The sequence below is a fragment of the Zootoca vivipara genome, chromosome 2 (genome assembly GCF_963506605.1).
Source record: "Zootoca vivipara chromosome 2, rZooViv1.1, whole genome shotgun sequence".
NCBI classification, from domain to species: Eukaryota; Metazoa; Chordata; class Lepidosauria; order Squamata; family Lacertidae; genus Zootoca; species Zootoca vivipara.
The window spans coordinates 120,562,844-120,575,051 of record NC_083277.1 but is presented as its reverse complement, the minus strand read 5'-3'; the positions used below and the strand labels follow the sequence as shown (position 1 = coordinate 120,575,051).

General features: G+C 44.8%; 1 protein-coding gene across 4 annotated transcripts in view; it reads left to right on the top strand.

Annotated features, from left to right (window-relative positions):
• The window catches only part of OS9 (OS9 endoplasmic reticulum lectin), a 36,011-nt gene extending 26,249 nt beyond the window's left edge, over positions 1-9,762 (top strand). For 3 of the 4 annotated variants that reach the window (XM_060272155.1, XM_035102727.2, XM_035102719.2), the window contains exons 13-15: positions 1,331-1,498; positions 6,062-6,174; positions 8,339-9,762. In XM_060272155.1, the coding sequence (XP_060128138.1) occupies positions 1,331-1,498; positions 6,062-6,174; positions 8,339-8,476 (419 nt within the window). In that variant the 3' untranslated portion in view covers positions 8,477-9,762. The remainder of the gene's footprint in view (positions 1-1,330; positions 1,499-6,061; positions 6,175-8,338) is intronic. The other variant, XM_035102731.2, reaches the window with a different exon arrangement.
• The last annotated feature ends 2,446 nt before the right edge of the window (positions 9,763-12,208 follow it).

The window sequence follows — 12,208 nt, the reverse complement described above, 5'->3', positions numbered from 1 at the left end:
AGAGCAGGGCAAGATGTCAAGGGTTTAGCAAATAATCTGGGAGCAGGTGGCTAGCAAGTTGTTGTGTGATGAAGAAAACCATAGCGGAAACTAGGTATGGATAAGCCTTTGAATGCCCAATGAGTGAGACTTCTTAGAAGGGCTCTTTCATCACTTATCCTTGCCTCATTCTTAAAATTCCTGCAGGGGACAGCCTGGGAGGTCTCTGGAGAGTTTCATTTTTGTAACACAACTGCTCATACACCAGTCCTGGAACAGGCTTTACCCACCTGGTGCCCTCCAGCTGTTTTGGACTCCAGCGCCCATCTGGCTGGGGATGATGGGAGTTTTGCTCCAAAGCAGCAGGAGGGGCCACAGGTTGGCCAAAGCTATTCTATAAGCTTCCTGTTCAAATTTGCCAGAGCTGGCCTGTCTAATGCTGTTCTCCATTTGTGACTATCTGCACATTTTAAAAAGACACAAGACTTCACCTGCTCTCCCAGGTGCGTTTCTTTCACACTGGTCAGTAAGTGACTGGGAGGGAGGGGGCAGGTAGGATGATGCATTGTAGACAAAAAACTATTGGTGGGAGGAGTCTTCCCAATAACGTTTGCCAGTTTCCAAATGGATGGAACTGGTTATTTGCTATGGGGGAGGGGGGTCCAGCAACATAGATATTCCCAACTCTTTCCTTTTTTAAAGTCCCTCGCATTTCATTCTAACCCATGTGTACATTTCTGTTTTGTTTTTTTAGCTAAGCCCATATTGTCGTTTTTGCTTACTTTTCATACTGTTGCTTGTTCCTGCTAGCCCTGGGAAAGCCTGAAGCCTTGGCCACCTTGCCTAGCTCTCCCCCTTTTTCTTCTGTGACATTTCCAACCAGGCATTATCCAGATGCTTTCAAGTCACAAGGCAGCCTTCCCCAGCCGGGTGCACTGCAGAGATTTAGCTCCCAGCCAGCACTACCAGGCATGGTGGGAGTCTGGAGGGCCACCAGGGTTGGGGGGGGGCTGCCTTAAAGGTTAGAAACTTGCTGTTCAGGGACTTAGGATGCTCAGTTTTTAGCCCAATAGAACCACCACACCTTTCTGGGACTTCCTGCCTTCCTTTTCCTCTGCAGTCCAGGGACCTTCTGCATTTCGAAAAATTTCCAAATGTGTTTGAAAATAAACCCTTAGGAAAAAATTGTGGTCAAAGCACCTTAAGTACAATTGGCAGAAATTTTCCTTTTGAATGCAGACTATCCCCAGCCTTGCTTGTAGGCCCTTCCAGCTTGTGCTCTCATTCTCTCTCCCCCTCCTTCCACAAATATTGGCCTACTGACCCTCCTCTGTCCCCTTTTCTGTCTCAGATGGCGACCCAGACGGGCGCGTGAAAGTCAGGGTCACTAAAGTAAAGCCAGGCAGCGCTCAGCAGAAGCTGCTGCGAGTCCAAGAGATGAGCAGGGACAACCCACAGCTGCGCCACATAGAGAGTGTGGTTAAGGACCTGTTGGAGAAGGAAGGCCTGAAGGCAGAAGGTAACACAGCCATGTAACCTGGACAGCCAGAGGTGGCCTTGAGCCTTTTTTAGCCTGAGCGGGGTTGTGTTTAGGGGGAGTTATTTAAGGGAGAGCAGTCAGGGATGCAAAGTCACTGGAGGGCTCTCTTAATTGCAAACCACAGGGAGCCATTGGCCATTCTGATCCTGAGCTGATAATCTCAGTACAATGGTACCTTGGTTCTCAAACTTAATTCGTTCCGGAAGTCTGTTCTAAAACCAAAGCTTTCCAAAACCAGGGTGTGCTTTCCGATAGAAAGTAATGCAAAACAGATTAATCTGTTCCAGCCTTTTAAAAACAAACCCTGAAACAGCAATTTAACATGAATTTTACTAACAAGACCATTGATCCATAAACTGTAAGCAATAATCAATGTACTGTACTATAAAATAAATAAGACAGTATTGTAGATGATAAAAATTAAAATTACATTTTTCTTACCTGCACTGATGATAGTCATTGTTTGGATGGGGGGCTTTTATCCATTTCCGCAGTCACACAATCAATCAATCAATCAATCAATCAGTAGCTGAACTGGTTTCCACACAGTCACAAAAACAAATTAACCGAAAAAGCCTCAAAAACAAAAAAATCAAAATAAATAGCAAAAACAAAAGCACCAAATTTAAGCTCCAAATATCACCTCAGAACACTGCAATCGGAAATTGAAGGCTTGAATTAAAATAGGGGGACACAAATTAGCAGTGCAACAGTAAAAATGGAAGCTCAGGACTCAAAACGGAGCACGTTCAGCTTCCGAAAAAAGTTTGAAAACTGGAACACCTACTTCCGGTTTTGCAGCGTTCAGGTTCCAAGTTGTTCGTGAACGAAGCTGTTCAAAAACTGAGGTACCAACTGTACATTATCTGCTTAATTCTTCTCCCAAGAAGGTTTCTGAGGCCAGGATTTGAACTTCTAGGACTTGAAGATTTTAAAGTACAGTAAGCCCGCTCCCCCCATTCTGCTCCTCCCCCTTTTCGCCCTTTTCCTGACATCTTTGTGATGTTTGCACATGTGCACGATCATGCATCCTTCAGACATGCCTAAACCAGGAGTTGCCTGTAAGATTATACCTTTTAATTATGAGACCCTTCAGCTGTAAAGTAGGGGAAAACAAAGAGCTGGCTTGTAGTGGATGAAGGTAGAAGTTTGATGTGAATCCCATTTATGATGTGCTTTGATACAGGGGACGGCGAGGAATTCAAGTGTAATCACCAATATCTGTCAAAACCAGAGTGTTAAAGGAGAAAGGAAAATGGGAAGTTGGATTTGTAAGAACTAGGTTCTACTGCATAGTATTGTCATCATCCTTTTGTTTGTATGCCACCTTTCTGTAGTTAAAACCATGCTCAAGACAGTTTACAACATGCAAAGATTCACATAATTACAAACATAACAAAAATAGTTGTTGCTTGTTTAGTCGTTTAGTCGTGTCCGACTCTTCGTGACCCCATGGACCAGAGCACGCCAGGCACTCCTGTCTTGCACTGCCTCTCGCAGTTTGGTCAAACTCATGTTTGTAGCTTCGAGAACACTGTCCAACCATCTCGTCCTCTGTCGTCCCCTTCTCCTAGTGCCCTCAATCTTTCCCAACATCAGGGTCTTTTCCAGGGAGTCTTCTCTTCTCATGAGTTGGCCCAAAGTATTGGAGCCTCAGCTTCAGGATCTGTCCTTGCAGTGAGCACTCAGGGCTGATTTCTTTAAGAATGGATACGTTTGATCTTCTTGCAGTCCATGGGACTCTCAAGAGTCTCCTCCAGCACCATAATTCAAAAGCGTCAGTTCTTCGGCGATCAGCCTTCTTTATGGTCCAGCTCTCACTTCCATACATCACTACTGGGAAAACCATAGCTTACTCTATGGACCTTTGTCGGCAAGGTGATGTCTCTGCTTTTTAAGATGCTGTCTAGGTTTGTCATTGCTTTTCTCCCAAGAATCAGGCATCTTTTAATTTTGTGACTGCTGTCACCATCTGCAGTGATCATGGAACCCAAGAAAGTAAAATCTCTCACTGCCTCCATTTCTTCCCCTTCTATTTGCCAGGAGGTGATGGGACCAGGGGCCATGATCTTGGTTTTTTTGAAGTTGAGCTTCAGACCATATTTTGCGCTCTCCTCTTTCACCCTCATTAAAAGGTTCTTTAATTCCTCCTCACTTTCTGCCATCAAGGTTGTGTCATCAGCATATCTGAAGTTGTTGATTTTTCTTCCGGCTATCTTAATTCCCGCTTGGGATTCTTCCAGTCCAGTCTTTCTCATGATGAATTCTGCATATAAGTTACATAAGCAGGGAGACAATATACAGCCTTGTCGTAGTCCTTTCCCAATTTTGAACCAAACAGTTCTAAATGTAGCTTCTTGTCCCACATAGAGATTTCTCAGGAGACAGATGAGATGATCAAGCACTCCCATTTCTTTAAGAACTTGCCATAGTTTGCCATAGTTTTCTGTGGTCAACACAGTCAAATGCTTTTGCGTAGTCAATGAAGCAGAAGTAGATGTTTTTCTGGAACTCTCTAGCTTTCTCCATAATCCAGCACATGTTTGCAATTTGGTCTCTGGTTCCTCTGCCCTTCAAAATCCAGCTTGCACTTCTGGGAGTTCTCGGTCCCTTAAGCCTGCCTTGTATAATTTTAAGCATAACCTTGCTAGCATATGAAATGAGCGCAATTGTGCGGTAGTTGGAGCATTCTTTGGCACTGCCCTTCTTTGGGATTGGGATGTAGACTGATCTTCTCCAATCCTCTGGCCATTGCTGAGTTTTCCATACTTGCTGGCATATTGAGTATAGCACCTTGACAGCATCATCTTTTAAATTTTTAAATTTTATGACAGACTGGTCATAGCTGAGAGTTTAGACTAAATGTAATCCACCTGGAGAAGGAACTGGCAAACCACTCCAGTATTTTGCCAAGAAAACTCCATGGACAAATACATCAAAAGTAGTAATAAAGAATAAATAAAAGACATCAAGCAGCACACAACCAAACTGAACAATTTCCACATAACCATAATAAGATCTGAAGATAAAAATACAAAAAATTAGCATCAGCAACAGTGATAGTACCCCCTCCACAAACTCCTACCCCAGCCCAAAATTCTCTTCAGCAGCCTCCGCATTTGTAGCTGGAGTCAGTCAGGCCCTCCCCTCCCAGACAAGGTGGGAAAAGGCCCACACGTCAGGGAGCAGGTCTTCTAGGGCTCACAGTCAAGATCAGGCATCCCCAAACTTTAGCCCTCCAGATGTTTTGGACTACAATTCCCACCATCCCTGACCACTGGTCCTGTTAGCTAGGGATCATGGAAGTTGTAGGCCAAAACATCTGGAGGACCGCAGTTTGGGGTGCCTGGTCAAGATAGTCAGCCATCAAGTGACTTTATGTAACACCTGACTTTTGTTCTTTTTGAAATCCCAGTGAATTGTGACTGAAGTGAATTAATTACCTGTAAACTTCTTTGGCGATCACTCATAGCCGAGTAGGATTGTCTTCCATGAATATGGTCTTAACAGTGTGTCTGTAGTTAACTGTGGAGGCCAGTTCTGGATCCGCACATCCCTCCACAGTGGGGACATAGGTACCACTGTCTTAAAGGCCTCGTGGCTCCCTATTCTTGAGATTTTAAATGATGGCAAGCCAAGCATTTTGTTAGTCAAATGTCAACATGCAGGTTCACCCACACAGTCCCATGGTAACCATGGAAATTAGCATCCATCTCTGCTGCACCTGCATCACCTTTACCCCTCTCATTCCTGAACCCTTTCTACAATTAAAAGACCTATGGGCAGTTTACTCCTGGGTGATAATGTGGGAGCGGCATGCTCTTGTCTTCAACATTAGAGGTTTCTCTGGCACCCGAACCCACTCCCCTTTTGTTAAAAGGAAGGAGAAAGCAACATGCAACTTATATGTGCCAACCTGCAATGTCTGGTTCTGTTCTTTCCAGACCCACTATAACTGGCTGTGCATGAACACACTCTTGCTAAACCCCCAAGCTACTAGCTCTATAAAACTAGAAGAGAGACTTAAAAACAGCTCCTCTAGCACAGTATTGTTTTCCCCCAAACAGAATTTTGGGGACCAAACTTCCTGTGACCTTTCGCTGTGCCTCTTCCCCACATTGCTCCAATAACACTTGGCCATAGCAACTGCACATGATGGGACACAGTTGTCCTCATTGTCTAAAGGTAAACAATGCTTCATTGGCCGGCATTTGCAGAAGGCAGGGGAAATACTGAGCTAAGCTGTGTTGCTGTACACTTCCACTTTAACTAAAATGTTACTGGGCGATGCAGGGAAGAGGTGTGGACTGGCAGCTGTTGCATGTAGTTTGGACCCAAGCTAATCTTTGTGTGGGTGCCGCACATGTTGGTTACAGTTTGAGGGCAGGCTAGTCTCCTGCTGTGGCTTCTCCAGTTAAGAGATGCCTTCTGCTAGACCTCCTTGCCATGCTCCTGTATCTTCATGTGCCATTTCCCTCAAATATGATCCACTAAGGACTGGGGGCAGGGCAACTAACATGTGGCTAACTTTGTGGCTGGCAGGTAAAATTGAAATCAAGATTGTGACCACGGGTGGCCTGGGCGACGATGATGATACCCATTGGCTGTCAGAAGAGGACACCAAAAATCTCAAGGACATCTTCTTCAATATTCTGGTGAGGGCCCAAGACGAAGGGAGTGTTTTAATGAGGAGAAAGAGGTTGATCATATCACACCATGCTTATATTTAATATGGAATAAGGAAGAGGAAGAACTGCTTACAAGTCCTGTCCTCTGGTCTGGAAGATGTGGAGAGGCTGGCTATAGTTGTGGTCTTTGGTGGGGACAAGGGCTGGCTCAAAACATTTTGGCACCTGAAACAAACTGTAAAATGAAACCCCCCCACCCCTGCCAGAGAAGAAGGGGTGAGTGAAGATCTGCATCAGAAACAAGGGGGGGGGAATAAAGATCTACACTGGAAACAAGGGAACAACCGGGGTGGGGTGGCGTGGAGAGACCAGCAACACCTTCTATTTGCCAAGAGGCCACTGTAGAGGCGGCAGATCTGGTCCCAAGGAGCGTGCTGCAGCAGTGGGTGATGCATTCCTTGGAGGCTGGATCTTCCGCTAATGTGGATGCTGCCGCCTGAGGCGGTCGCCTCACCTTACCTCATGGGTGGGCTGGCCCTGCTCTGCACATAGAATCATAGAATTGTAGAGTTGGACAGGACCACAAGATTCATCTGGTAAAACCCCTGCAGAAAGTAGCTATACCATGACTAATAAATGGTAATTACTTAAGTAGGGTGGCTTTTTTAGTAACCTTAAAGATGGCAGCAGAGTAGGAAACTCTAAACAGACCCACAGAGCAGAATCTCCCAGGAACATCTCTTAGGCATGGTTCACAGGAATGAATGGAGCAGTGCACTTCCCATTCATTTCAACAAAGCATGGGCAGAAGAGCTTCCTGGTGGAATCAGGGATGTGTTTCCTCCTGGCAGACTCTACAGTGCACTCCCTATATTCCTTTTCTGTTGGGGGAGAGGGCGTGCCATTTAGGTTTTATACCTAGCGTGCCAAAATATCTTGGGTTGGCAGTGGGAGCTAGAATTTGTCAACTACCATTCACATGATAGATTGTATGTGTATATATTTTACACACACACACACACACACACACACACTGCTGTGCCCCTGCTTGCTTTTCACCTTCCCAACCCTATTTCTGAAGCCATTTCTCTCTTCTCCTCAGCCCCACTTTACCCCTCTGTTTTCACCTTCAACCCCCCCATGTCTGTACCTCCCCCCATTCTGTGCAACTCCCTTGGACAGAAACCACCCCCACTCCTATTCTTCAGACCCATTCACACCCCTGCTTTCATCTTGAACCCCTTTCCCATGCCTCCTACCCGCTCCCTTTTTGTAACCCCCTTTATAAGCCAATTTTTACCTTCACACCCCTTTTTCCTCTGCACCTTTTATCATCTCTTCCTTGCACACAGATCACCCCATTCCCTTGCCTTCGCCTCTCTCCTAATGTGCAGCTACTTTGTGCACATACATTTTGCGTTGATAAGTTACTGTATCTTGTTAATAAATAGAGGCTTAAGAGCAATCCTATCAGCTTGTTCAGTTAGAGAGGTTTCAGTTGATGGTTGTTGCACATATATGGGTGATTGCTTTTTAATAAAATAATTGCTAAGTTCCCAAATTGAATTTGGAACTTCTTGTTGAAGACAACACATAGTGGCAGGAGAGAAATACATAATGTGAAGGTCGTATGGAATATCAGTTATCTTTCACACATGAGACAAGTGAAGAATGGAAGAGGGAGAAGTTTTTAACAGTCATTTTTTCCCTTTCAGTGTTTCTCCCATCTCACTGTACTCAAACAGTAGCAGAAGTTTGAGTAAAGCAAGGATGAAAAAAGACTGAGGTTCTTTTTTAAAGGCAAATCAGTTTTAACAAGAAGAAATAGCTTCTGTGTTGTACCCTTCTCTGCCAACATCAAAAAGCTAACACATCAGAGCCATTCCCAGCTCCTTTTTGAATCACCACTTTTTCCCCCTTTCAGTTTGTTTCCTGCTTTCCTCAAACTTCTAGTGTTGTTTGAAACCTCCATTTCCTTTCCAGCTTTAGTCATGATTCTGCTACTTTAAATCACCACTTTTCTGCACCCTGACTCCATGCAAATCCAATATTGTGAAACAGCACTACAAATCCTCCAATGTTGGTTTCATTTTTATGTATATAGGAAGATATATATATATACATACACAATACACGAAATGTGTTGATGTGCTTCTCCCCTGCTCTAATTGCCTTTTGCTTCCCCTCCTAGATCCAGGGTACAGAAGAAGCTCACAAAGAGCAGCGGAGGCAGCGTCAGCTGGAAGACAACTACCGTTTTGTGTGGGGGCGCAGGCAGGATGAATTGCCAGCTGCTGGCAGCGCTGATTCAGATGAACTGGATTTCTGAACCTCAACAAGCATTGGAACTTGGTCACCTGTGGCTTTCCTCCCTGCAAGACTTATTGGGCACCGTTTCAGTTGCTCGCCAGGAAAAACAGCGTGTTTCAGTAGTGACCAGAATCCCATTAGAATTGCCTACAAAGTGGCTGGCAAGTGTGAGGGGCCTCTCTTGCCCATAAGGTGCAAACTTGTCTTCGTTGGACTCATTGCCATCTCATGAGGTTCTCTCTCTCTCTCTCTCTCTCTCTCTCTCTCTCTCTCTCTCTCTCTCTCTCTCTCTCTCTCTCTCTCTCTCTCCTTCTCTCCCTCCTTCCCACCCCCTCTCTCTCTCTCTCAAGTACCCTCAGGCATGTCCCCACCATAGCCTAAAAGGCTTCCATAACCTGCCTCACACGGCCATGGCAGCCTTGGTGCCAAATCTGTGGTGCCCTCCCCTGCCAAGCTGTTGGCTTTAACCCTCACAGTCTCATGCCAGCTGTGCTTGGCACCAGGGGCAACAAAAACCAGGCCACCCACTTGACTCATTGGGAGCTTTGTGCAGCCAAGAGTCTCTTGACCTGATGCTGCTTTCAGGTGTGCAGCTCTGGGTGGAAACAGGCCTTTGGCTCAACGCAACATGGAGTGGAGAGCTGGAACTCATTCACCACCCACCCCACTTTCCCAAACCCCTGGGCTTATGCAGATGGCTGCCTCTCACCTGTGTGCCTTGAACCTGGAGGAGGGTGGCGAGGGAAAGGACACGCTTTCCCTGTCCTGTCTTGGCCTCTTCCCAGAAGTCTGTTGGGGAGGGAAGGTTTGCATGAAGCAAGTTCAAGTCTGCTCTGTCGTTTACAGGTCGTTCCTCTACTATTTTTCACTTGCATAGCACCAAGCCATTGTGCAAGGTCTGCAGCCTTGGCCTGGAGAGAATGCAAAATAGTGGTTGGTTGGGAGAATATTGCAAACTGTTCTCTCTGCCGGCATTGTTTCACATATACTAAGGCCCTCGACATGGGAGTATGTGAACTGTGCTGAAACACAGCTTCTTATGGCAAAGGCTGGCTGTTACTTCTGTGAAGTCTCAAGCCACAAGCCTGGCTGAAATCTCTTGCAGCGAGACAAGCTTTTCGCTTACATGATGGGTGACTGGAGGTGAGGAGTCCCTGGCCAAGAAAGGAGAGAGGCTGGAAGAATCAGGTTGCCTGCCTGGCCTTGGCACATACAGGATGATTCAGCTCTCTTTCTTCCTATCAATAAACCAGATCAACCCAGAATCCTAGATTCTATGTTTTGCTGTGTGTGTGTGTGTGTGTGTGTGTGTGAGAGAGAGAGAGAGAGAGAGAGAATGCAAATGCAATGACACTGGATACAGAATTCCTAATGTACTAGAGTGACCTTTTTTCTACCTTCACAAACCAATACATGTGATATAAAATGTGTCTTGCAACCCGCTGAAGACCTTTTTTCAGCTTGTTTTTGCAAATCTTCCGTGAATGTGCCTTACTGAGGATCTTGATGGCAAAGGGGCAGTGTCTCAATAAGCAAATAAATTTAAGGCTGAATTTAGGAATAGGTACCTGAGCCAGGCAATGGTCTGCGCTGGGCACAATCTGCCCCGGCTATGCTTGGAACAACATAATAAAAATAAACAAAAAAACAACATCCCAAAATGACAAAATCTTATAAATAAGTGGGCCTGATAACCAGCCAATTAGTAAAGAAGCAAAACAACGATGACAGAAATTTTAAATTTCCAATTTAACCAAATACCTAGGTACAGCATTTAAACAAATTAAATCATCTTTGGTTTTAGCAACAGTTTCCACTCCCATTTTTATTGTGTTGGTTGTAAGTTGTTTCTAAATGGTTTGTAATGCTGTTTTTAATGCTGTTACCTGCCCTGAAATCTTCGGGTGAAGGGTGGGTAATTAATTAGATGGACTTCTTGTTTATGGCAGGCCACTGCCCTCCTGTCTCTCACACAAAGAAGCTCAGTTCTGTGTCAACAAACTCTGTGGGGTTTTCAAGCAGCTTTTACATTCATTCATTCATTCATTCATTCACAACATAAAAATACAAAATGAAAACACATAATACATATTAAAAAACCACAAAACAAACACCCCCCTACCACAAGCACATTTTAAAGGCCATCAAATGTTTAATCAGCCAAAGGCCTGGCTATAGAGAAATGTTTTTGCCAGTGTCTCTTAATCTACCCATCAGAAGCACAAGGAAAATTAATTTCATTTGCATACCCAAAGATACCAAGGCATTCACTGCCAGCACAACTGAGATTTTCATGATGGTCAGTGAAGATGACAGAAACAAGAAGACCTTCAAATGCTCTAGTCTAGACCAGTGTTTCTCAACCATTGTGCCTCCAGATGTTTTGGGACTACAACTCCCATCATTTCTGACCACTGGTCTTGCTAGCTAGGGATGATGGGAGTTGTAGTCCCAAAACATCTGGAGGCACACTGGTTGAGAAACACTGGTCTAGACAGTTGGAGGGAAATCCCAAGCCATTGCTGTTCCAAGATCCAGCTTCCCTTCCTTTTAAAGGCACAAACTACCAATCAAATTTGTTGGCAGAGCTCATGCGGTGCTGGAGCCCTGAATGAATTAGCAAATGGTTTAGTCCCATTTCTGAAACAATGTGCTATACCCACAAATAAATAAATAAAAACCCATGTGAAAATGTATGCATTTGCGATAAGCTATGGGGTATGACTCAGGATTTTAAACTGCCACTCATTTCAAACTCCACCTCAGTGGAGGGACCATAAAATAAAGAACCCAAGAAGAGCCTGCTGGATCAGGCCACTGGCCCATCCAGTACAGCATCCTGTTCTCACAGTGGCCAATCAGATGCATGTGGGAAACCAGGGAGCAGAACATGAGCCCAAGAGCCCTCTCTCCTCCCATGGTTTCCAGCAACTGGCTTAAAGCATTGGTTGTATAAACACTTGTATACTGTCTGTCTGTCTCTCCCCCCCCCCCTAAAGTGCTCATGGCGCCTCTGAATTGCTATTTTGTGCCCTTCTTGAGGGTACCCTCAGGATGAGAGGTTACATGATTATACCCCAAGGAATGGGTCCCTTCTAAGGGAATGTTTCTGTCTCCCTCAAGATGATGTTCCCGTTCCTCAAGATTTTCATTCTTCCTGACAGCAGTGGAGCTGTCATCGTGGGCATGGGACCCAGATACCATGTCCCTGACTGCCACCTCCACCACTTTCTCTGCTTCTCTTACACCTTCTAGTTCTGCTACCTTAGTCTCAAGGGAACGAACTTGTTCCTAGGGAGCCAGGAGCTGATTGTACTTCTCACATACCCACAACATCTGCCCCATAGGGTAGTTACTTTGGAAGACGATCATCAGGCATACTAAAGATGATGTACAGGTGGTGTCAAACACCAGAGAAACTTGCCAAAATGTATAAAAATAATACGTCTGTGTGCTGGAGGTGTAGTGGAGAAAAGGGATCGTATATGCACATGTGGTGGAGTTGCCCCACCATTTGTAATTATTGGAATATGATTTATGAATAACTTAAAAAATTACTAAAACATACATTTAGAAAAAAAACCTGGAAATATTCTTATTAAATATAATACCAGTGGATATAAAAACAACAAAAAGGATATTATTAATGTATGGGATAGTGGCAGCAAGAGTCCTAGTGGCTCAAAATTGTGAGTCCAAAAATACACCCAGCACAGCAGATTGGCAAACGCTGATGCTAGAATATTTACAA